Consider the following 23,804-nt stretch of genomic DNA (forward strand, 5'->3'; position numbering starts at 1 on the left):
CCAGAGCCCTGCAGCTCCCCTGGAAGCCTTGGTCACTTCAAGCTGCAGAAGGAAACTTGAAATTAAAGTTTTTGGGCTGGGGGCGTGCAGGCATGAAGGAATAAGAAAAGGCAAAATTGATAATGTAGAAACACTGCCCACCTGAACTGTAAAGAAAAAAATTTCACTTTGGAAAAGAGTTTAACTTACCTGTTCTTCCCAAAGAGAAAGGAATTCCCTTTTTCTCCTGGCTCTAACTTGGCTGCCTTCTGCCAGCTTGGAACCAGGCCTGGATTGGATTCCAGGCAGGAATGTGGCAGCTCTGCTGCACCTGGGGGGAGGCACCTGGCCAGTGGGCACCCAGGAGAAGGAAGGACAGAGACTGCTTGGGTAAAGCCAGGGACCATTTGTAAATTAAGTGTTTTTTATTTAAATTGATTGCTGGAAAGCATCTTTATCGTGATGTGATGGATAATGATTTTTTTTTTCCTTTTTTTACAATATAAAGAAGCTAAAGTACCACCAAAGCTATTCTGTAAGAAAAACGGCAGCACGTGCAACGTTTAAACAAAAAACAAACCCAAAAATAAAAAGGGGAGTGGGGGGGGGGGAGAGAGAGAAAAGTACCACATGTGATTGTTGCTCACAACTGTACAAGTCACAGGAGGTCACCCCCAGGAGTTCCCAGCTCATTCACAGTAGTAAAAACTCTGCCCATTGCTTCAGCCAGGGCTGGGGGGGCCCAGGCTCTGTCTGGTGGTCCACAGCAGCCAGATGTGCAGTCATCCACCTCTGGAGCAAGCAGCCAGATGTGCAGTCATCCACCTCTGGAGCAAGGCTGCAAACCAACCCCCCCAGCTGCAGGAGGAGCCTGGGGCAGCGAGGCTGGGACCCTCCTCCCCCAGAGCCCCTGCTGCTCTTGGAACCAAACATCCCACGGGGAAATCCACCCCTGCAGGGCTGGGGCACTGCCAGGCCCCTGTGCCAGGGCAGGGTGGCTCTGTACCATCTGCACGAAGTAAACATGGACGGGAACTTGCCTTTTGTCTTTTTTTTTTTTTTTTTTTTTTTTTGTCTTTTTATCCTTTTTGTCTGTCTTTGGTATTGTTTTCAAAGTTGCTAGAGATGCATAGAACACCTGAATGAGGAAGTGAGCCCAGTTTGCAGGGAGGAGGAGAGGTTGGCCGGGGTGGCTGTGGATGGGGTTTTGCTGGCAGTACCGGCGGGAGGAGCAGAGCCCCTTCCCCTCCCCGAGGAGGCACAGCCCGGAGCTCCTGAAGGCAAAGAGCAGCCTGTCCATGCTTCCCTGTGCAGGGCTCTCCAGCTCCACTGAGGAGTGTGGAAGGGAACAGGAATGCTGCCTCCATCCTCCAGCATCCTTCTCTTCACTTGGCGTCGTCCCACGACAACATCTTTGGATCATTTTCCTTCCTTTCAATCTTTTTTTTTTTTTTTGACAGTTCAGAAATCTCCGTGGTTCTTCTTTTATTTTCCCCAAACAAATTAAAAAAAAAAAAAAAAAGCAAACGCATCCAAAAACAAAACAAACCAACCCAAAAGAGAACGCCCTCCCTTCCTGCGGGGCGGGGCTCCCGTTAGCACGGGGCTTTGGGGGTGTCGCTGAGCAGGGCGGCGTTCCCGTTCTCCTGCTTCGGGGAGCCCCGGCTGGCCGGCGCCGCGCTGCCGAAGGGCGAGGCCACGCTGCCGGTGGAGGCCGGGCGGAGCTCGCCCGGGGCCGCCTCCCGCTCCGGGGGCCGCAGCCCCGGCGGCTGCAGCGGCAGCGCCAGCGGGAGCCCGGCCATGCAGAGCACCCGGCCCAGGCGCTTGGCCACCTGCGGGAAACAGGGAAAACAGCTGAGGCTGGGGGAGCGAGGAATCCCCTGGCATTCTGCACAACCCCCAGGCTTGGGCTCCATCCCAAGGGCTGCTGACAAGAGGTTCTCCCATCCCATCCCATCCCATCCCTGGATGTGTTCAAAGCCAGCCCAGACAGGGCTTGGAGCAGCCTGGGACAGTGCAAGGTGTCCCTGCCCTGGCAGGGGGTGGCACTGGGTGGCACTGAGGTTCTGTGGAGCATCCCTGGAACGGAGCAATCCCGTTCCCAGTGCACCTGAAAACCAGAGCAGGGAAGGTTTTCTCCTGTGCTTTCCTCAAGGATTTTGTCCTGCAGTCCTGCTCCTGTTCCTGGGCACTGCTGGAGCCCCAGGTCTGCCCTGGGTGCCCCTGTCCCAGCTCCAGGTGTGCTGGCACAGCCCAGCTGAGGGGCCCTGGCTCATTCCTGCCCTTTTACCCACGGACACTTCAACAGGGCCCTGCTCTGCCTGTCCCCTTTGGAACAGCAGGAATTGCTCTTCAAAGGGCCGAGGCAGGCAGGGAAAATAGAACTGCTGAACCTCTCCCTCCTGCAGCAGCTCCTGCCTCCCAGCACGGGCCAAAGGCCCCTCAGCCTCCCAGCACCTCCACAGCTGCTTCCCATTTGAGCTTAAACAAAACCAGGGGCTGCTGCTGGACCCAGACAAGTGGGACATTATTCAGGGAGCAGCATCATGGCTCTGCTCCCCCATCCAACCCCCAGCCCTGCCTGGTTATACAACTTTAAACGCTATTGATGAAATTGAAGGAATTTTTCAAGTTCGTATCTCACGTTCCCCCCGCCCCAAGCCCCATCTCCGAGCTGCTCAGGGCTCTCTTGTTTTTTAAGGAACATTAGAGTTTTATTTCCTCCTGAATTGACCCACGGGGAACAATTGCCCACAGCCCCTTTTTATGAGCCCCCTCATAAACAGGGAGGGCTGCAGGGAAGGCAGTAAAGTCTCTCATTGTTCGAGGCAGCACGAGCAGCGTGGGGCTGGGGAGCTGTGCCAGGGCTGGCACGCTGTGCCAGGGCTGGCACTGTCCCTGGGCCCAGGGCAGGGACAGCCACAGCCCCTGCAGGACACATCTGCCAGGGGACACAGCTGGCCTGCCCTTCACAGCTGGCAGGAGGGATTTTCCCAGCACTCAGAGGGAAAGGATCCAGCAGGGACGCTCTGGGTTTGAGTCCCACGGAGGGGAGGAGGAATGGAACTGCTGTGGCTGGAGCCAGCCCATGCAGGAGCTTCCCCCTGCATCCCTGGTATTCCCTGCCAGCACTCATCCTGGACTGTTTATTTCTGCCCCTGGGCATGGAATTCTGGCGGTGGTTTCTCCCTGAAACAGCTGTGACAGCTTTCAGGTGAGGCCATGGAACATTTTCAAGGACAGATCGAGCGTTCTTCAAACAGAATTGCAACTGAATTATTGCTTAATAAATTATATTCCACAAAGCACCTTTCTGGGCACCCCAGGGACAGCTCTAGCTGTGTCACCTGTGCTGGGAGGGGAGAGTTTCCTACCTGTGACCTGATCTTCAGGGCAGGTCCCAGCTTGAGCCCCATGTTGTTCAGTAAGTGCTCTTCTGTCAGGAGGGGCAGGGTCTCCCCATCGATGGCCTGCTCTCGGAATACCTGAGGGGACACACCCAGGGGACACACCTGAGCCACCTGGGCTGCCCTGGCGCCGTGGAAAGGCGAACTCAGAAACCCTCAGCCTGGATTTATCCCCCAGGAGTGTTTCCAGCCCTGCACCCACAGCCTGGAGCCATCCCTTTGGAGCCAAGGGGATTTTTACTGCAGAGAGCTGCTGCTCTTGACCCAGCACAACTCAGGGCACTCATTCCCTTCCCCTCCCTGAAACACTCCACGAAAAACCTGGACTTGGGAAAAGCATCCCCTGGGGTGTCCCCAGCTCTGGGGCAGAGACAAAGCTGAACCCCAGCCAGGCCAGGGCAGCTCTGAGCTGTGCTGAGGTTCCCTGAGCTTTCCAGGGAATCCTGCAGGGTTTCCCTGGTTCTGGAATCACAGCATTCCAGGGAATCCTGCAGGGTTCTCCTGGTTCTGGAACCACAGCATTCCAGGAAATCCTGCAGGGTTTTTCTGGTTCTGGAATCACAGCATTCCAGGGAATCCTGCAGGGTTTCCCTGGTTCTGGAACCACAGCATTCCAGGGAATCCTGCAGGGTTTCCCTGGTTCTGGAATCACAGCATTCCAGGGAATCCTGCAGGGTTCCCTGGTTCTGGAACCACAGCATTCCAGGGAGGCTCACAGGCCCCATCCCACACCCTGGCTGGCAGCAAGTGCAGCAATCCATGAGGATAAACCCCAGGAAGGCCGGGAGGGCTCTGAGATGCAGCTGCCAGGAGGGACAAGCCCAGCTGGGAGGGAACAGGACCCCAGGGAAGGGGGATGCTCCTCCCAGGGCCAGCAGGAGTTACCTGAGTGTACTCAGTGCAGCCAGACAGGCTGGACACGAAGCTGCAGACGTCCTCCACTGTCCATTTGCTGATGTCCTCCAGCGCTGGGCTCTCCTCCCCATCCAGAAACAGACCTCCCATGGTGCCTGGATTGTGGGAAGGAGGGGAGGAGAAAGGAACATAAATCATTAAAATCCCACACGGACAACAAGCAGCCTGCAATCTGAATATTTTTCTCTAGCCACACATTCATCTTTAATGACCTGTCAATTAAAGTGCTGGGCAGGTCAATTCATAGGCCTCTTCCTCCTGGAGGTCCCAGGCTGGGGGAGGGAAGGAAAAATCCCAGCTAATGCATTTCATGTGTTTAATGCTCTTCAGCTGCGGGGGAAGCAGGGGAGGGCAGGGCAGCACAGAGCCTGCAGGAGTTTCTGCACACAGAGCAGAGAGCTCTGCCTGCCCCGGGGCTCCTGGGCCAGCCCCGCTCCTGGAACGTGCCAGGAATGACAACAGGGATCCCTGGGAGCTCCTTCCCACGGCTGAAATGGCACCAGGGATCACTGGGGAGCTCCTGCTCCTTCCCAGGGCTGGAATCCCACCAGGGATCCCTGGGAGCTCCTGCTCCTCCCCAGGGCTGGAATCCCACCAGGGATCCCTGGGAGCTCCTGCTCCTCCCCAGGGCTGGAATCCCACCAGGGATCCCTGGGAGCTCCTTCCCACGGCTGAAATGGCACCAGGGATCCCTGGGAGCTCCTGCTCCTTCCCAGGTCTGGAATCCCACCAGGGATCCCTGGGAGCTCCTGCTCCTCCCCAGGGCTGGAATCCCACCAGGGATCCCTGGGAGCTCCTGCTCCTCCCCAGGGCTGGAATGGCACCAGGGATCATTGGGAGCTCCTGCTCCTCCCCAGGGCTGGAGTCCCTCCCTGCCCAGCCTGAGCTGTGCCCTGGCTGGGGCTGTGCTGTCCCTGCCAGCCCTGATGGCACAGAGCTGCTGTCACCTCTCTGAAACGCAAGAGTGGCCGCGGTGCCAGCCCTGTCACTGTCACACAGAGGGTGTGACAGGGGCTCCCAGGGGCTGGGAGAGCCTGACAGAGCACTCAGAGAAATCCCAGAGGGAGCCAGGGAGAGGCACAGGAGTGGAAATGGGGAGAGGAACACTCAGGGAACTCAGAGCTGCTGTGGGGAAAAGCAAGGACACAGAACAAACCAAATCCCACAGAACACCTCTTTGGGGTGGGGGAAAGCCAACAGCAAGCCCTGGGAGTGGCTGCTGGGGGTGTTTGGACCAGCAGAGCATGAGGACATTTATAGGGATGAAAACACCCAGGATTCTCAGGCTAGGAAAGAGTTTATGAGGGGTAGGAGCTGCTCTGCTCAGGGAATGGAGAATGGAATTGCCAGGAGAAAAATATTTCTCCCAGGAGCCTGTCATGACAAAATTATCTGTCCTGCGGGCTTGGGGCTTTTCCCTGGTGGATCAGATGGATGTAACCCTTGCTCCTGCCCACAGCAGCTGGGACAGCAAGGGAAAAATGGATAAAACCAAACCAGGGAGGGGAGCACAGGCCAGGGAGCAGCCAATTCCCTGGGGAATACCCCAGGGCTGAGGGAACAGGCAGGGAAAGGAGCAGAGCCACACAGCAGGGCCCCACATGCTCCCTGCAAAGCCTCCAGCACATCCAGGGCAGCAGGAAGAGCTCGGGATCTGCAGGGGAAGTTATGGTGCCAAGGAGATGCTTTGAGGCAGCAGAGCCTGCCCAGGGAGCAGGCAGAGGCTCTGCAATCCTTCCCACCCATTTCCCTTCCCCATTTCCTGCTCCCCTGGCTGTGCCTGCAGCTGCACCCCTCAGTCTGGGCAGGGCACAGCTCTGGCTGCTCACCCCCAGCCACAGCCCCTGCACGGCTCAGGGGGATCAGCCACAGCCAAGACAGAGCCCCTGGAGCTCTCCAAGGCTCCCCACAACCCTCAGGGGCTCTCAGGAAAAGACAAGAGGAGCTCCAGTGGTCTCTGCACCCCGACCCCTCTGTGGTGGCTGCTGCCCCTGCCAGCTCTGCCTGTGTCTCTGGAGCAGGGACAGGGCTGCTCCTCTCTCCTCACAGGTTTGGGGCCCTCCTTGCCAGTGCTCTGTTCTCACCCAGACCCCTCAGGATGCTCAGCAGGCCTTTCCCAGTTCCACCTGGGTACCTTCAGTCGGGGTCAGTGTCCAGCTGTCCCCTGCCACCCCTCAGGAATGACCCTGGAAGGGTTTCTGGAGCTGCTCAGGCTCCTTTGCCCCCAGCACTGCCCAGCTCTGCTCTCCCTGGGGCAGAGGGGCTCCTGCCCTCCCTCCTGTGCCCCCCTGGCAGGACAGTGCCCAGACAATGGGAACAAACGGGTGCCAGAGGCTGCAGGGCCACACCTCAGGTCCCAGTAATGACCTGTCAGCTCTGCAGGAGCCACCAAGGGCAGCAGCCATCCCCAGCAGGCCTGCTCTGCCTGGCTGCCTGATAAATGATGCTCCAGGGGCTGCAATGGACTGGGGAACCTTCCAGCAGCTGGGGCCTGGCCTGTGGGGCTGGGAGGAATCCATCGTGCCAGGACAGGTGTCCCCAGCCCAGCACAGCCCATTTATTACCCCCTCCCTCCTCCCGAGGTCCAGCTGCTCCAGAAGGAGAAGCCAGGGGCTGGAGTGGCCCTGCAGCACGGGCACAGCCTGTGCTCCTGGCACCACAGGGCACAGCCCGGGTGCCAGCTGGGCACACAGGGCCACCCTGGCAGCCAGCCCACCTCTGGCTTCCACCCAGCCCCTTCCCCACTCCCTGAGCACCCCCTGTGTCCCCCAGGGAGGGCTGGGGTCAGGAGCAGCACAGGGCTGCCTTAATTGCTCTCCAGACTGCAATCAATAGAAGGATTTTAGCCTCCTGCACACTCCATCCTTCACCTCTTCAAAGGACGGGGCTGCAGAGGGCCCTGGGAGGAGGAGGAGGAGAGGAGGAGGAGGAGGAGGAGGCTGCTGAAACCTTGAGGAGATGAGGTCATTGAGCCACAGCCCAGAAAGCAGCTCTGGGAATGGCCTGGCAGGGACAGAGCAGGGACAGAGCAGGGACAGAGCAGCTCCTCCTCCTCCAACTGCCTCAAACTCAGCATCCTTCTCAGCTGGATGCTTCTCCCCTCTCCTCTCCTCCCTCCAGCCCCTCCTGCCTTGGCTGGGTGGGTGTTTCACAATTCCAGTCTCCAGGCCAGGGTACACCTCCCATCCTTCCTGAGGGAGCAGTCCCTGTGCAAGAAGGGGAACAGAATTGTGTGGCACAGGGGGAGAGGTGGGTGCAGCTCTGCCTGCCTGCCCTGGGCTGCTCTGTGTTCCCCCAGAGCACATCTGTCACTCACCCCAGGATGGCTGCAGCCCTTGGATCGATACAACCCTCAATATTTCAGCTGCTGAACTCCCACCTCACCCCTGGTGCTGCATCCTGCACACCTCCCCATCCGAGGCTTTGCACTGGGAGGATTTGCTCTGGAGCAGCACAAACCCACAGGAGAGCAGCCCCACGCTGGCTGAAGGCAGCCAGAAGCCCAAGGGCCCTCAGGAGAAGACCTGAAGCTCTGGCACAAGCCAGGAGAGGAGAGCAGGGAAACTCAGCCCGGAGCTGTGCCGGGGCCTCGAGACGTGCTGGTGATATAAATCCAAAGTGATAATAATAAATGGGCTATTACAGCATCTCACACACTGCTGGGGGAGGGAGGGAGGGAGGGAGGGAGGGGAGCAGCCCCAGCCCAGGCTCCCCACAGAGCCTCTCCCCAGCCAGCAGCACCAGGAGCTGAGAGCCCAGCCCTCTCTAATGGCTGGGAGGAAAAGGCTCCTGCGAGGAGGGCTGGGCAGCCTGAGGCAGCAGGAATATTTATCATCCTGGCCACCTGCCTGTCGCTGAAAAATCGCTTCCTCCTTCCTGGCTGGGAGGCAGCTCTAATGAGGGATGGGCAGCCTGCTCACAGCAGCTCCTGGCGTGGAGAGCAGCACAGCACAGCACAGCACAGCCCCCCTCACTCCTCGTGTGTCCTGCCTCCTGCTAATTGCTCTGCCAGGTAATTAGCTGGGGCAGATTTGGGCTCTTGGCTGGGCTGGTGGGGCTCCCTGGGTGTGAGACCCCATTTGTGCCACCCCCTGCTCTGCAGTGAGAGCAGAGAGCTGGCAGTGACCTCCCTGTCTGTTTGTCCCACCCAGCCCAGCTCTCCCGGTGCCTGTGACACAGAAAGGCACGACAAAGAGCCCAGCTGCCCCTGCCCTGGAACAGGGCACCGGGCCCTCCAAGGCCACCAAATCCAACCTTGTCCCCAGCTCAAAGCACCACGTCCATCCTTCCTTGGACACCTCCAGGGATGGTGACACCACCACCTCCCTGGGCAGCCCTTCCAATGCTCGACCACCCCTTCCATGCACAAACTCTTCCTTCAGAGCCCAGAGAACCTGACAAAGCCACCCCAAGAGCGGGCAGAGGGCAGAGCCCCCGTTCCAGCCCTGCCAAACCCATCCCTGCCCCACGCCACCACCACCTCCGCAGCCCCCGGCGCCTCACCTGCATGGAAGTAGGGGCTGACGGTGTAGGGGAAGCCGAAGGGCAGCGGCTGCGGCGCGGGCAGGGAGGTCGGAGGCAGGTACTTCACCTCGGCCTTGCCCATGCCGGGCCCCAGCAGGTGGCTGGGGGACTCTGCGCTGGAGGAGCTGCAGGGCACGCCGGGGGCCGCGCCCGCCTCGCCCGCCTCCTTGGCCCCCTCACACGCCTTGCCCGCGCCGTCCTTGCCCTCCTTGGGCTCTGCTCCCGCGCCGCCCTCGCCCTTCGGCCCCTCGGCCTTGTCCTCGCCGTCGCTCTCCGAGTCCTTCATCTCCTCATCGTTACAGTCCTGGGCCCCGTCCCGCCCCGCCCGCGCCTCCCGGGCCTCGCCGGGGCCCTGCGGCTCCGCCCGGGGCTGCGAGGCCTTGCGGCCGCCGCCCGCCCGCCGCGGCTGCTCCTTGGGCGGGGTGGCGGCGCCGGGGCCGCCGGGGGTCAGCGACAGCAGCGGGGCGTTGTTGTGCCGCAGCACCAGCATGGCATTGCGCCGGGACAGCTCGTCCCGCAGCGCCTGGCCCTCGGGCACGTCGTGCACGCTGCGCAGCGCCGGGTGGTCCGGGGGCAGCCCCGGGTGCAGGCTCAGCGGGTCTGCGGCCAGCAGCCTCTGCCGGTGCAGGTTCTCCAGCTCCTTCTGGCGGATCAGCTCGGCCGACATCTCCAGCCTGCGTGGGGAGAGAGGATTTTGGTGGGGAGTTGGAGAAAAAGCTCCCAACCCAGCCCTGCAGGAGCCAGGTGGCACCTCCACACCTGCACAGGCCTCGCTGGGACCCTGTCGTGCCACCTGTGCCCAGCTCACCCCACAGCAGGACAAACCCAGCCCTCTCCACTCCTACCTGGCCAGGTTTTGCTTCCGTAGCATCTCCTGCTGCCGTGCAAACATCTCTGCCTGTGCTGGCTGCAGGAACCCGTAACCTGGGCAGGGAGAACACTGGGGGTCACTCCTGTCAGCACTGACCCTTGGCTGCCCCAGGGCCAAGAGGCAAAAAGGACACCTGAGGGCTGCTTTTTATTCCAGAGCCCAGCTACCCCCTCACTGCCATGCCAGGAACACAGGGCCAGGAAGAGCAGCCAAGGAATCTGCTCCTCTGGCTGCAGAAGCAGGGGGAAGTCAGCACAGCAGCCGTGGGGAGACACAGAGAACCCGTGTGGGCTGCGTGGCTGCAGGGCAGATTATCACAGGCTGCACCTCTGCCCTGCCCTGGCTGTCACCTGAGTGCTCACCTGGTGTCTGGCACAGTGCTGAAGGCACCCCGAGGAAGGGAGGTCTCAAGTGGGGCCCCAGGGCGATGTGGGGAGCGTTCTGGGGTGACAGCAGAGGCGGTGGGTGGGAGATCTCCCTGCAGGAATCACAAAAGAAAGCCCTGTTGAAAACCTGGAGGCTGTGAAGGGCCCTGGCTCAGGAAGAACATCTTGGCTGCAGATGAGCTGCATCCTGCCCCAGAGGCTGCTCTCTGCCTCTTCACCCTCATGCAGAGCTTCTAAAGTGGAGAGAAAAAAGCAAAGAGAGCAGAACCAAAAGGGGAAGAAAGCAGCCAGGACCCCAGAGGTCCCACACATTTCCCACCTTTGCTCCTGTGGCCTTTCAGCCAGGCTGTCCAAAGGATTTTCCCTGACAGCTTAAAGGGGAGGGCTGAGGATGCTCCATCTGCCCCTCCCTCGTCACATTTGGGTTTGTGCCCCGACTAGCTCACACCTGAGAAGGAATTCTGTACCTGGGGAGTAGGCTTGGGAAGAGCTGAAAGCATCACTGGCTTGCCTTGCAGAGGAAAGCTGAAGTGAGGCAGAGGAAAATACAGACAGGAGAGGGATGTGAGCAGGAAGGGCAAGGGGGTCAGGGAGAAGGAATCCTGCTGGGGAGGGGTGGGTGAAAGCAGGCAGAATGGGCAGAGCAGATGCCAGGGGCTGGGGAAACTCAGAGAGGCAGGACTGGGTGGTGGGAACGGGACAGTCCTGGAGAAGAGGCAGGGAGCACTTGCAGCAGGAGGGAAGGCAGGAAAAAAAAAAGGCAGGAAGGGAATAAGAGCCAAGGTCTCTTCCATTAGTCAAATCTGCCCTGGGAGCCTGCAAGCAAATCTGCTTTCCGGCTGCACGTCTCTTAATTCCTTTTGATGGCCACTTACAACATTATTACCTTCAGCAGGGCATCCAGAGGCACAGCCAAGTGCAGGGCCGTTTATTTTCATTTTACAGCATCTCCCTGGAAAAATCTGCTCTGGGAGAGGCTGGAGGCCAAGGCACAGGGAGGCAGAAGGAGCCTGTGACTTTGCAACAAACAGCACGTGCAGAGGCACTGCAGTGGGGGGATAACAACAGGAGCATCCTGGCCATCCCTGGATCAGCTCATGGGCATGGATCAGATTGTGGGGATGAATCTGGTCATGGAAATGGATCAGGTCATGGAAATGGATCAGGTCATGGAAATGGATCAGCTCGTAGGCATGGATCAGATTGTGGGAATGGATCAGGTCACAGAAATGGATCAATTATGGAAATAGATCAGGTCATGGGAATAGATCAGCTCATGGGCAAGGATCAGGTCATGGAAATGGATAGCTCATGGAAATGGATCAGGTCATGGAAATGGATCAATTATGGACATGGATCAGGTCATGGGGATGGATAAGACCATGGGAATGGATCAGCTCATAGGCATGGATCAGCTCTTAGGCATGGATCAGATCATGGAAAGGGATAGCTCATGGAAATAGATCAGATCATGGGCATGGATCAGCTCATGGAAATGGATCAATGGGCATGGATCAGCCTGTGGCCATGGATCAGCTCACTGGCATGGATCAACTCACAGCCATGGGTAGCTCAAGGAAAGCCAAACCAGGACTGCTGGGCACGAAGTGGGCGAGGAGAGCCCATCCCAGCACAGCTTTACCCCGTTCTGTGCACCCACTACACAACACCGACCCGGCTGCACTCTGCTCCCCGGTGCCTCCTTTCCCGGAGCCCAGGGCCCCTCCCGGCTCTGCTCTAACCTAATTGCGGAGCCGGCGGTGTCTGGAGGCGCGGCGCGGATCGATCGCGGCTGCTGCAATGTTAATGCCGCCCGCGCGCCGCTGGCAGCTCCAATTAATCTCAGGTAACGCCGCGCTCGACCTTCGCCTCCGAGCCGGGGCAGCAGCCAAGCGATGCTTATGTAATTACACCGTGAAGTGTGTAATCACCTGCCCTAATCCCCGAGGCCTCGCAATTAGCCGGGGCCGCGGTCGCGGGGCTGCCAAGTGCTGCTGCCACCCGGGCCGGCCCCGCGGATGAATGAGGGACAATTAAAGCGGCGTGACGGGGGCTCCGAGGTGTCCGCTCGATCGTAATTAGCTGTAATCACGGCGAGACGAGCCTGGCAGACGTGCTGGTCGTTTTATAAGAAGCAATTTAGGAAATCAAGTCGCTGTTAACCATCGCGTGGCCGTGCCCTCCTTCCCCCGCCTGCCTTGTGGGTGTCCCGCGGGATATCCAGGCTGCCCGTGGGAGCCCGAAAACAAAGGGGCTCCTTGGTTTGTGCCAGTCTGTGCCCAGGAAGCCGAGGGTGGGATGGGATCAGGGCCGGGTGCTGGAAGAGGAGAGGCTCTCCCCTTGCTGGCAGCCCAGTGCTCATCCCAGGTTGTTTTGATGCTTTCACGCTGTGCTACGGGCACGACTTTGATCCCTGAGGAATTCACATCTGCTCCAGCCTCTGCAGCTCATTCCCTCAGAGCCCCCTGCCTTCCTGGGCCAGCCAGAGCCCCGGGGAGCCCCTCAGCTGTGTGACACGAGGGACAGACCCTCTGTGCCACCCCACAGAGCCACCCACGGGCACAGAACCCACTGGAGCCTGCCCTGCTCCCTGCCAGCCCCTCTGCTCCATCCTTGGCATGGGCAGCTGGCACAGGAGGGAGGCAGCAGCACCAGGTCGTGCCCTGGCACAGGGCTGGGCACCCTGCCAGCCTTGCCAGCCAGCTGGGAAAAGCACAAAAGCTCCTGAGACCTCAACAAAGGCTGCTGTGCTTCCAGCCAGGTGTGCAGCCAACACTGATCCTGCATCCTCTCCCAGGTACCTGCCAGCCTCAGATCCCCCATCAGATCCCTTCCTCCTCTTCCTCCAGGGCTCAGAGTCAGAACTGCAGTGCCCTACTCGGAGGAGGTGAATTTAGCCCCTGGCACTCACATCTGATAAGCCTTGTCCTTCCCTGGAAGAGAGCAGTTCTGTGCTGCTGCACATTCCTCCCCCTGCCCCCTTTTCCTTTCCCCCTGAAATGCCAGCTGGAGGCTCTGAGCAGGGTATTAGGGGATTTGCACTGCACGCTGCTAAATTTGATATGTCCTTTAACAGGAGACAAATGGTTCACAAGGCTTAAAAAGTATCGACTTTTCTTTAACAATAAGCACTAATGGCCTTCAAATAATCAATATTTAAAGTCATTATGGGGTTACACATTATACTGTTAAAACCAAGCCTTTCACTTTAACCCCATCGTATCCTCCCCGGGCTGGAGCAGAGCTCCCCCCTGGCTGGAGCCAGGCTCTGGGGGAAGGCTGGGAGCACAGGCTGTGACTGGAGATGGGAGAGGGTCAGGAAATGCAGATTGAAACCGGCAAGGCATGGAAATAAATTTAGAACGGATGGAAGAAGAGGGAAGGGCGGGGGGAAAGAATGCATGAAAGCTCTGCTTTCTTCTGCTCTGCATTTGATAGGAAGAGACACTTTAAACCCGAGGTAACAGGCAGGAGGCACAGAGCTCCTGGCTGCTCTGCCATCCCCAGACACTGCCAGCAAGGGAGAATAAATAAAATGAAAGGCATTGCTAGAAATGCTGTTTGGGATTTCCAGGCAGGAAAAGAACATGTGCTGGCCCTGGCCTGGCCACGGAGAGGGGCTGGTCTGTGCTGTCCCCCCAAAATCCAGGCTGCTGCTGAAATCAAACTGGTTAAACCAGGGCAGGCTTTTTGGCCTTTGCTCTGCAGCACGTTCAGCCAGGTGGGAACCAGGGAGGAGGGATCCTGGCAGGGCAGAAATCAGAACATCTGAGCCTTCAGAGAGGAGGGGGGGACACAGGGCTGGGGTGGGTGAGAGAGGGAGGGAGATGGTGCCCAGAGAGGGCAGGAGCTGATGCCCAGAGAGGGCAGGAGAGAGATGGTGCCCAGAGAGGGCAGGAGAGAGATGGTGCCCAGAGAGGGCAGGAGAGAGATGGTGCCCAGAGAGGCTCAGAGCCCACGGAGCCAGCAGGGAAAAGGAAAATGTCCCCAAAGCAAGGGGGAGGAATCAGGCAGTGAAGAACAAACCGTAGCAACAGCAGATGGGAGGAAGGGAATCCAAAAACCCAGGCTGGGTATTTTGGGCACATCTCTGCTCAGAGGAAGCCTCTGGCTGGTGCAGGGTGTCTGTCAGCCCCTGCAGGGGAGGCAGTGGGTGCCTCTCTCAGGCTCCCACCCCCAGCTCGCTCCTGCCAAGGGGCTGGGCTTCCCAGGACCCCGGGGTGGGGGTGCTGCTGGCACCTCAGGCTGGCACATTCCGTGTTCTTGGCATTCCTACTGCTTCCCCCGGCTCCTGGGGGATGAGCTGTGCCCCCCCTGCCTGCTCAGGCAGCACAGAGCCACACTGCTTGTACCAACACCTGCCTTGGCACCTGCCTGGCTCTGCCCTCTCAGAGGGGCAGGACCCCCAGACCCCACACCTCACAGGGCAGGCACAAAAACCAACTCCCAGCAACTGCCAGCACAGAACTGATGCACCAAACCCAGCCAAGGAGCTTCACATCAGGGAGCACAGAGCCCAGCAGCTCACCCAGCCCTGCCCCAGCTCCCCTCCAACCCCCTCTCTGTGCAGGTCATGAGAGATTTCCCCTCAAGAGGAAATCTTCCCCAGAGAGAAGCAGGAATGAGCACCTCGGGGAGGAACACGCCAGGCTGAAGGAGCCCAGCAGAACAGTGCCAACAAATCCCGGAGGCAGCAGCCAAGGAGCAGCATCCCAGCAGCTCTGCAGGGTACAGCCACCTGCCAGCTCTGCAGGAGAGGCAGCAGCGTGCAGATGGAAGAGCTCCAGGCTGGAGTGGTTACAGTGGCACCTTTCAGTTGTACCCTCTCCTCTTCCAAGTCTTTTTATAACACTGAACTCAAGCATCTTCCCAAACAGACCACCAGGCCCTGGCACGCCAGCATCCCAGCTGAATCCTTCTCCAAAGGATCTAGGAAACCAAAACCACGAAACCAAATGAATTCTCCAGACTGTGCCTTGGGTCTGCTTTTGGCAAGATGTCTCAGTTTCACTGACTCCAGGGAGCGAAGGGGTGAAGGGACCACTCTGCCACTACCAGGACCTTGGCCCAAGAAAATCCATATCCATGTGTGTGGGTGCCTCATCCCCACAAGGCCAGCCTCCCAGCCCGTTTCTGACCAGCAAAGGTGCAATAATTAATTAATTAATGGCACCCCTGGGTTTATCTGGCCCTCCCTGTGAGCAGCTCCTCCCCATGACCAGCCTCCAATTAATTAATAATTAATTAATTAATGGCACCCCTGGGTTTATCTGGCCCTCCCCACGAGCAGCCCCTCCCCGTAAGCAGCCTCCAATTAATTAATAATTAATTAATTAATGGCACCCCTGGGTTTATCTGGCCCTCCCTGTGAGCAGCCTCCAATTAATTAATAATTAATTAATTAATGGCACCCCTGGGTTCATCTGGCCCCCCCCACGAGCAGCCCCTCCCCGTGAGCAGCCTCCACCCTCCCGTGGATGCCTTTGCAGGCAGCCCTGGGGCCGGGCTGGCTCCTCTCCAGCCCACACAGTGCTGGGGAAACGTGGCTGCAGGAGGCTCCTCCATCCCTGCATTCCTCCCAGGTCTGCTCAGGAGCTGGGATTTATGGGCTGGGTTAGCCAAAGTACACGCTGTGGGAGAGACAGAGCCTTCCAGGGCTGCCCGGCCCCTCCACAGCGCAAAGGTGTCGCTGGGAGAGGAGGAAAACCAGACAGGATCTCCAAGGCTTGAAACGGGGGGAAACTCTGGACTCATCACATCCATGCACACACTGCAGAGCTGATGGTGCAGCCTGCTCTGCCCCCATCCCGACACAAAGCCAAGAGAAGTGTAAATACCAGGGCCTTTCACTGCTCATCCCCACAGCCCCTCCTGTCCCTCCATCCCTGTCAGGAACGCACGCAGCTTTAATTTAATTTCCCTCTGAAGTTCTTGATTGCAGAGGGAATGGCTCGTGGCACAGAGCAAGATAAATGAGCTAGGATTTCCTGGGGGTGGGGGGTATCAGCTTTCCAGCACTCCTAGCAGTGGGAGAGGCAAGCTGAGGCTCTTTTCCTCAACAAAGAAAACTTCTTCTCTTCTGTTCCACCTCAGAGCATTTCTCCTCTCTCATTATCTGGGGATGCTATGAAATGCAAACTTCAACACCTCAACTTGCTCTGTGCCCACAGACAGGTGAGAGTGGCACCTCCAACCCAGGTTTGGGATCATTCCAGCCTGGCACTCGCCCCCCTGGATGTGGATGCAGATGTGCACAGGCACAGGTTCCCCCCTTTCCACAGAGACACCCCAGAGTGGGGCAGGAGCATCCCCAGCACCTGCACAACCCCCAGAGCAGATGGTCACACCTTGCCCAGGCAAATCAGCTCTGCTCAGCTCAGAATTACACAACCCCAAGGCTGGAAAAGCCCTCTAACACCACGGAGTCCAGCCATTACCCCAACAGCACCATGGTCACCACCAAACCACGTCCCCAGTGCCACATCCCCAGGCTTTTTGAACACTTCCAGGGACACTGACTCCCAAACTGCCCTGCCCTGCCCATCCCATCCCATCCCCTGACCCAGACGCTCCCCGTTCCCACAGCCCACACCCACCCGTGCCAGCCCTCCCGGCCCGGCAAACCCCGCCCCGGGGCCGTGCCCGGTACCTGTCGGGGAAGTGGCTGTCCCTGTGCTGGGGCAGGCCCTGCTTCCTTCGCTGGCTGGACGAGTTGCTGGCCGAAGGGATGTGCGCTTCCATCGCGCCCGGGGTCCGCGCCGCCGCCGCCGCCGCCACCTCCTGCCGCGCCCGGAGCAGATCTGGGGACAGCGGGGGAGCGCTCAGGAGCTGCTGGAGCTGCTGCTGGCTGGCCCCGAGCCCGCTCCCCCAGCCCCGGCCCCGCTGGACACACGGACACACACACACGGACAAACGGACCCGCTGTGCCCCGCAGCTCGCCGGGCCACGGCGGCTCCGCTGTCCCCCCTTCCCGGGGCTGTCCCCCCTCCCCGGGGCCAGCCCGCGGCTCGGGCCGGCTCTCGGGCGCCGGGGCGGCGGCGGAGCCCGGCGGGGAGCGGCGGAGCCCGGCTCTCGCCCGGCGGGGAGCGGCGGCCCCGGCTCTCCCCGGCCGAGCGGCTCCGGGCGCGATCCGCCCCCGCCGCCCTGGGAGTTCGGCAGCGGAGGAAATTGTGCAACTACGGCAGGGGGGTGGATTTGCGGCTTAATTGCCTTCCTGCCGGAGGGAGGGAGGCAGGGAAGGAGCGGAAAAAAGGGAGGGAAGGATGGAAGGAGGGATGGATGGAAGCGAGGGGAGCGGGAGGAAAGCGAGGCATTCCCCGGACTCCCTCTCCCGGCCGGTCCCGAGCGGAGCTGCGCTGGCACCTGCCCCGCTCCTGCCGTGTTCCCGCCGGGGCTACCGGGGCTCCCCCTGCCCGGGACCCCCGTGGGGGCTCTGCAGGGCTGAACCTGCCCAGGACAGGGAAGGGCCGGGCCCCGGAGCAGCTGAGGATGGGGTACAGAAGGGGACCCCCCTCCCAGCCCGAGCACAGCACTGCCTGGAGACAGCTGCAGGTGAGAAGGAACCGCAGCCCTCGTTCAGCCTGCACTGCCCTGGCACCATGGCAGGACCTGGCACCTGTGACACCTGTGCAGTGACAGCTGCACAGCCCCTTCAGGGGTCAGTGCAGCCCACATGATCCCCTGGGATGGAAGAGCAGGCAAGGCCAGAACCACCCAAGCCCACGCCAAGGAGCCCCAGGGAGGGGCAGGTGATGCAGGTACAGCCCATGTGCCCTGCCCTGGCCTCAGGGAACAACAGGTGACATGGACACCTGTGCCAGGCTTTCCCAGGGGGCTGCTGTCTCCCAGTGAAGCATCAGGAGTCCCTCAGTCCTGCTCTCTGTGTGAAATCTGCCTGCACACAGCTCACATCCCACCCCAGAGCCTCTGCTGCCCTTCACGTGGTGCACAGGAAACATCCCCCAGAGGAAACCTCGCTCACACCATCACCCTGCCACAGGAAACCACAGCACAGCTGGGGAGAGGAGCAAGACAGATTGACCTCCCCAGGCACGCCCTGGCCAGGATCACCTGCAGCACTGACCCTCAAAGCCCTCACACCCAGCAGCACATGCACCCCTTCCCACAGCTGGTTTGGAAAGCTGTAGGAGCATTGCAAACCCTGGTAATGCCACACTCTCCATCTCCATGTCTCCCTTTTCCCCACCAGGCTCTCCTCCCTCAGTCCTGCAAATCCCAGCCACCCCTCCTGGTACCAAGATGTGCCCAGCCCAGCCTGAGCTCCATCAGTCGTGGTGATGCTCAGGGCTGGAGCCCCGTGCTGGGCTGAGAACGTTCCCACAGCTGCTGTTTCTGCTGGCAGCAAGGGGGACAGCAGTGCCCCAATTTCTGCCCACATTCCTGCCCCCGGCCAAGGGGACAAACACCGAAACCATTCTGAACTGCACAAGCACGCAAGGAGCAGCCAAGCACCATCAGATCACAGAACAAACCCCGAGAATTCGCCGAGCCAGGCAGACCGTGCAACCTTGCAATGTTTATAAATTAATTATCTGAAAAGCCCAGGTCACTCCTGATTGCCACGGCGGCTGTAATTTAGAAGGCTGGCGTGCAGCCAGCTCCAGGAGCAGCATCGATCCTGAGTGACCGCAACAACCCCCGCTCACACCCCCTCCCCCTGCCCAGGCGCCCCCGAGGATCTGTTATTTACAATCCCACTCTGACAGTTGGGAAATCAGATTGATTGACAGTGGGACGCTGGCGGATGGAGGTTCCAGGCACGGAGACAGACTGAATTCAGAATGTGGGATGAATGCCACTGGGAGAACGGGGGCGGAGGAGGGGGGGGGGGACGAAAAGCAATTAAAAAAAAAAAAAAGATTTCTAAATTATTAACATTTTTTAAATTATTAATGTTATTGGTGCCTCCGTGTGAGCCTACAGATAAACTGTGCTTTGTACTGGCACTAATAATTTATAGCCCAGCCAGAGCCCCGTGGTGTGGAGACAATCCAAAAATACCCCAGGTTGTGTCTTGTCAGTGTTCCCCCAGCCAGTCTGCCTGTGCAGGCTCCTTCTCCCCCCCTGCCCACCCCAAACCCCAGCGTGACCCCCCGACAAATGCTGATGAGGGAATTTAATCATCAGCATAAAAACACGTTGGGCTCTCAAGGGAATGAGCTCCTCTCATTATTTTGGGGGCAGGGGGTGACCCAGCTGTCCCCCAGCACACACTGTGGGATGGGCACGTCCCTGTGGCCAGCAGCCACCCAGGACCAGGCTGTGCCAGCCCTGGTCACACCCCACGCTCTGTGCTGTGCCCAGGCTCTGCCAGGCTCCAGTCATGGCTGAATATTCAGTGCCACCCTTTTGTCACCCCCTGTCCCTCCCTCTGTGCATGCTCTCCCATGCCCAGGTGCCAGCTCTGTCCCTCAGCCACCCGAGCTGAGTTTGCAGGGGCTCTGCAGTGCCTGGCACAGCCCAGCCCCAGCTGCTGCCACCTCCCCACGGGGCCAGGGCAGGTTTGTGTTTGTGCCCGGCCTTTGCTGATAAGCAAATCCTTCCTCCACAGCAATCCCCTCCTGCCCCCAGAGAAGCCAATCAAATCAAACAGAGTGGAAAAGAAGACAGCCTCTTCATTAACCTAACAAGGAGCCCTGGGGATTCACACTCGGAGCACAGATCCTCCTGCAGCTCCAGCGATGCTCTGCTGGGGCTGCCGCTGCTCCTGAGGCAGGCAGGACGTGCCAGCCCTGCTCCCTACCTGGGCAGGGATGCTCTCTACCTGGGCAGGGATGCTCCCTACCCGTGCAGGGATGCTCTCTACCTGTGCAGGGATGTGTTACCTGTGCAGGGATGCTCTCTACCTGGGCAGGGATATTCCCTACCTGGGCAGGGATGTGTTACCTGTGCAGGGATGCTCTATCTGTGCAGGGATGCTCTCTACCTGGGCAGGGATGCTCATGATCCTGCAACCTCCTGGTGCCCCCTTTAGGCACAGCCAAGGACGTGCTGGATGCAGCCAGCTCCCTCCAAAACCTCCCAGCAGCCCCCCAGCCCCTGTGGGGCTCATCCTGGACTTCCAGACGCTGCTCCAGCCCCAGGAGAAGGCAGCAAGACCACCCCAACATTCCCATCGCGGGGGGGCTGGCACTGCCAACATCCCACCCCCCTTTGCCCCAGACCAAGCCCAAGGCTCTCACTGCAGAGATCCCCAAGATCCCGATGGACACGAACCCCTGACACAAGAGAAGGACCCTCAGCTCCCCTGCAAAGCCCAGAGCACTGCAGCTGCTGCCCACTCCAGGCAGGAAAAGCACAGCCCACGGAGGGCCACAGAAGGGACCAGCATCTGCAGCCAGCCAAGGGGAGACTCCTCCACAGGGATGGAGAGAGGCTCTGTGGGAGCCCCTTCAGCAGCACCAGGGCGTGACAAACACCCAGCACTGCAGCCACCCACCCCTCAGTGCACACAGGGACCAGGGACACCCCCAGGCCCGTCCCAAATGAGCCCAGGGCTTGGGGACATCTCCCAGGCCCATCCCAAGTCAGTCCAGGGCCTGGGAACATCTCCCAAATGAGTCCAGGGCTTGAGGACTTCTTCCAAATGAGACCAGGACTCAGGGACATCTCCCAGACCCATCCCAAAGGAGTCCAGGACTCAGGAACATCTCCCAGGTCCATCCCAAACAACTCCAGGGCTCAGGGACATCTTCTATATTCATCCCAAATGACTCCAGGGCTTAGGGACACCTCCAAGACCCATCCCAAACAACCCCAGGGCTCGGGGCCATCTCCATCCCAAATGAGACCAGGGCTCAGGGACATCTCCCAGACCCATCCCAAATGAGTCCAGGGCTCAGGAACATCTCCCAGACCCATCCCAAATGAGACAAGGGCTCAGGAACATCTCCCAAACCCATCCTAGACCACCCCAGGGCTGGGGGCCACCCCCCATGCCACCCCCCTGGCAGCAGAGCCGCTGTGCCCGCGGTGCCAGCCCTACCTCCGTGGCTGGGCACTGCCATGCTGTTGGCCAGCTGGAAGAGGCGCTGCTGCTGCTGCTGCTCCTCGAAGGAGCCGTGCTCGTTGAGGGCAGACATCATGCGCCTGTAGTGCTCCTCCGGGGTCATCTGCGCCACCTCCTCCAGCGCCGGCGTCTGCGACGTCTCTGGGCACAGACAGACAGACAGACAGACGGACACACTCAGCCTCGTGGCAATGCAGCCCCTGGGACCCAGGCTCTGTCTGCAGAAACGCTGGGTATGCAGCCACTTTTGGTATCTGTGGGAAGGATCAGAGGGACGTGCTGGGCTGCGCCGAGGGAAGGTCAGGTCGGATGTTGGGAAGAAGTTTTTTACAGAAAGGTGATAAAGGTTTTCACAGAAAGGGTGAGAAAGTTCTGGAATGAGACCAGGGCTCAGGAACATCTCCCAGACCCATCCTAAATGAGTCCAGGGCTCAGGAACATCTCCCAGACCCATCCTAAATGAGACCAGGGCTCAGGAACATCTCCCAGACCCATCCTAAATGAGACCAGGGCTCAGGGACATCTCCCAGACCCATCCCAAATGAGTCCAGAGCTCAGGAACATCTCCCAGACCCATCCCAAAGGAGTCCAGGGTTCAGGAATATCTCCATCCCAAGTAACTCCAGGGCTCAGGGCCATCTCCCAGACCCATGTCCCAGTGACACACATCTGCACCCTGGCTGCCCAGGGAGGAGGTGCAGTCCCCATCCCTGGGTGTTTAACAAAGCCTGGATGGGGCACTGGGTGCCAGGGTTGAGGTGAGGAGCTGGGGCTGGGTTGGATTTGATCTTGAAGGTCTCACCCAACCTGGTGATTCTGAGAATTCGGGAGAATTCTTTCCTTGTAAGAACTTAGAAGCCTGTTGGTAATTCAGAATTAGCAGAGCAAGGCCTGAGAGTGCTGCCACACAGCCCAGGGACAGTGCTGCCACCCAGCCCAGGGACAGTGCTGCCACACACAGCCCAGGGACAGTGCTGCCACACACAGCCAAGGGACAGTGCTGCCACACACAGCCCAGGGACAGTGCTGCCACCCAGCCCAGGGACAGTGCTGCCACCCACCTGCCCAGCCCTCAGAGGGACATCTCAGATCAGGCTGTTTCCCCTCTGGCCGTGCCCGAGCACCCTGGGGCTCCCCAAGCACCCCCTGGGTGCCCATGGAGTGCCTGAGGGATGCCAGGCTGGCAGCCAGCGAGGGAAAACCGCAGGGGTTTGGTGTTTACTGTAAGCACAGCTCTCAGTAATTGCTGCTCTCCGCCTTGGCTGCTCCAACACTGTTTTATCTGGGATCTTTCCCACAGGCAGAGCCTTTTCATTACTCAGAGAGGAACTCCCAGGCACAGGGAAGGGGGGTGGCAGGGCTGGCAGTCACAGGAGCACTGAGGGGCTGGGGGGACAGGGCCACCCTGCCGTGTGCCCCAGTTCCTGCTGCAGGATTGGCCCCAAAGCCTCGGGGGTGGCACTTGTCACAGCGTGGCACTGGAAATGCTGCTGGCAGGGCTGGGAGAAGGGCTCCCAGCAGGAAAGGTGGGTGTGGGGCAGCCAGAACCAGCCTGGGACACACGGGGGCTGCTGAGGAGAGAGGCAGCTCAGGGGCTGGGGCTGCCTTGTCTGACACCCACCCCACGGGGCTCAGCCTTTGGGGGGTGAAACTCTCCCCAGGCTGTAGTGAAACCACCACCCCCTCCCCAAAAACGGGAGGGAAACATCATCATCATCATCATCATCTCATCATCATCATCATCATCATCTCATCATCTCATCATCATCATCATCATCATCTCATCATCCCAATAATAATAATAATAAAACATAACAACAATAAAATAGAAAAATAAATAACAATGAATAATGAGTAACGATAGTAACAATAATAATGATGGTAATTGTAGTGATTGAAATAATTAATAAATAATAATAATAATAATAATAATAATAATAATAATAATAATAATAATAATAATAATAATAATAGAGTCAGAGCTGCACAACATCTCACACCGCAGGGCTGCATCCCTGGCTCCCAAGAGCAGAAAGAAAACGACTCCAGCTCAGCCCAGCCCTCCAGCAGGGCGAGGGCTCTCCTCACACAGCACTCTGCTGCCCTGCAGCCTCAGCCTGTGCCCTGCAGCCTCAGCCTGTGCCCCAGTGACCCACATCTGCACCCTGCTGCCTCCCCGGGCTGCTCCCGGCCCCGCTGGCATCAGGAGCTGGGTCCCCACCCTGCCCTGGATCCCCCGGCCCCAAAACCCAGACCCCCAGGGCAGGGGCTGCTCTCAACCCCACCCCAAACCTGCAGAACACCCCTGGAAGCAGCAGGGGAGGGAGGAGAGGGCAGAATTCCCTTCCAGGTCTCCTTCCCAGCAGGGAGGATTCCCTCCTCCTCCTCCTCCTCCTCCCCCAGGGATGCAGAAGCTCACTGTTTCAGCTCCCTCCTGATGCTCTTACCCAAAGGTCTCAGGAGCAAAGCCACAGACCTGATTTAGAAAAACACTGATTTTTTTTTTTTTCTCCCCCCACAGCTGTGTCATTAGAGCACAAAAAGGGAGGGGGGAGGGGATTTAATAACACTTAATTACCATAAACTCCATCGGATCAGCCGCAGAGCAGATTTCAGGTGCAGGGAGGGGAGGGACAATGGGGGTGGCGAGGGGAGTCTAAGAGGAAGGAGGAATCCAGGGAAAGGCTGGATTC

The 23,804-nt window shown here is 59.2% G+C and overlaps 1 protein-coding gene across 9 annotated transcripts in view; it reads right to left on the reverse strand.

The window, feature by feature from the left end:
- Positions 1 to 381: 381 nt before the first annotated feature.
- SAMD11 (sterile alpha motif domain containing 11) overlaps positions 382 to 23,804 on the reverse strand; it is a 72,451-nt gene continuing 49,028 nt past the window's right edge. For all 9 annotated transcript variants that reach the window (XM_050982395.1, XM_050982393.1, XM_050982392.1 and 6 more), the window contains 8 exons: positions 21,088 to 21,252; positions 16,732 to 16,882; positions 10,059 to 10,174; positions 9,671 to 9,749; positions 8,805 to 9,499; positions 4,272 to 4,396; positions 3,354 to 3,464; positions 382 to 1,811 (listed from right to left, as the gene is read on the reverse strand). In XM_050982395.1, the coding sequence (XP_050838352.1) occupies positions 1,575 to 1,811; positions 3,354 to 3,464; positions 4,272 to 4,396; positions 8,805 to 9,499; positions 9,671 to 9,749; positions 10,059 to 10,174; positions 16,732 to 16,882; positions 21,088 to 21,252 (1,679 nt within the window). In that variant the 3' untranslated portion in view covers positions 382 to 1,574. The remainder of the gene's footprint in view (positions 1,812 to 3,353; positions 3,465 to 4,271; positions 4,397 to 8,804; positions 9,500 to 9,670; positions 9,750 to 10,058; positions 10,175 to 16,731; positions 16,883 to 21,087; positions 21,253 to 23,804) is intronic.

Source organism: Serinus canaria, chromosome 21 (genome assembly GCF_022539315.1).
Source record: "Serinus canaria isolate serCan28SL12 chromosome 21, serCan2020, whole genome shotgun sequence".
In the NCBI taxonomy this organism is placed as follows: Eukaryota; Metazoa; Chordata; class Aves; order Passeriformes; family Fringillidae; genus Serinus; species Serinus canaria.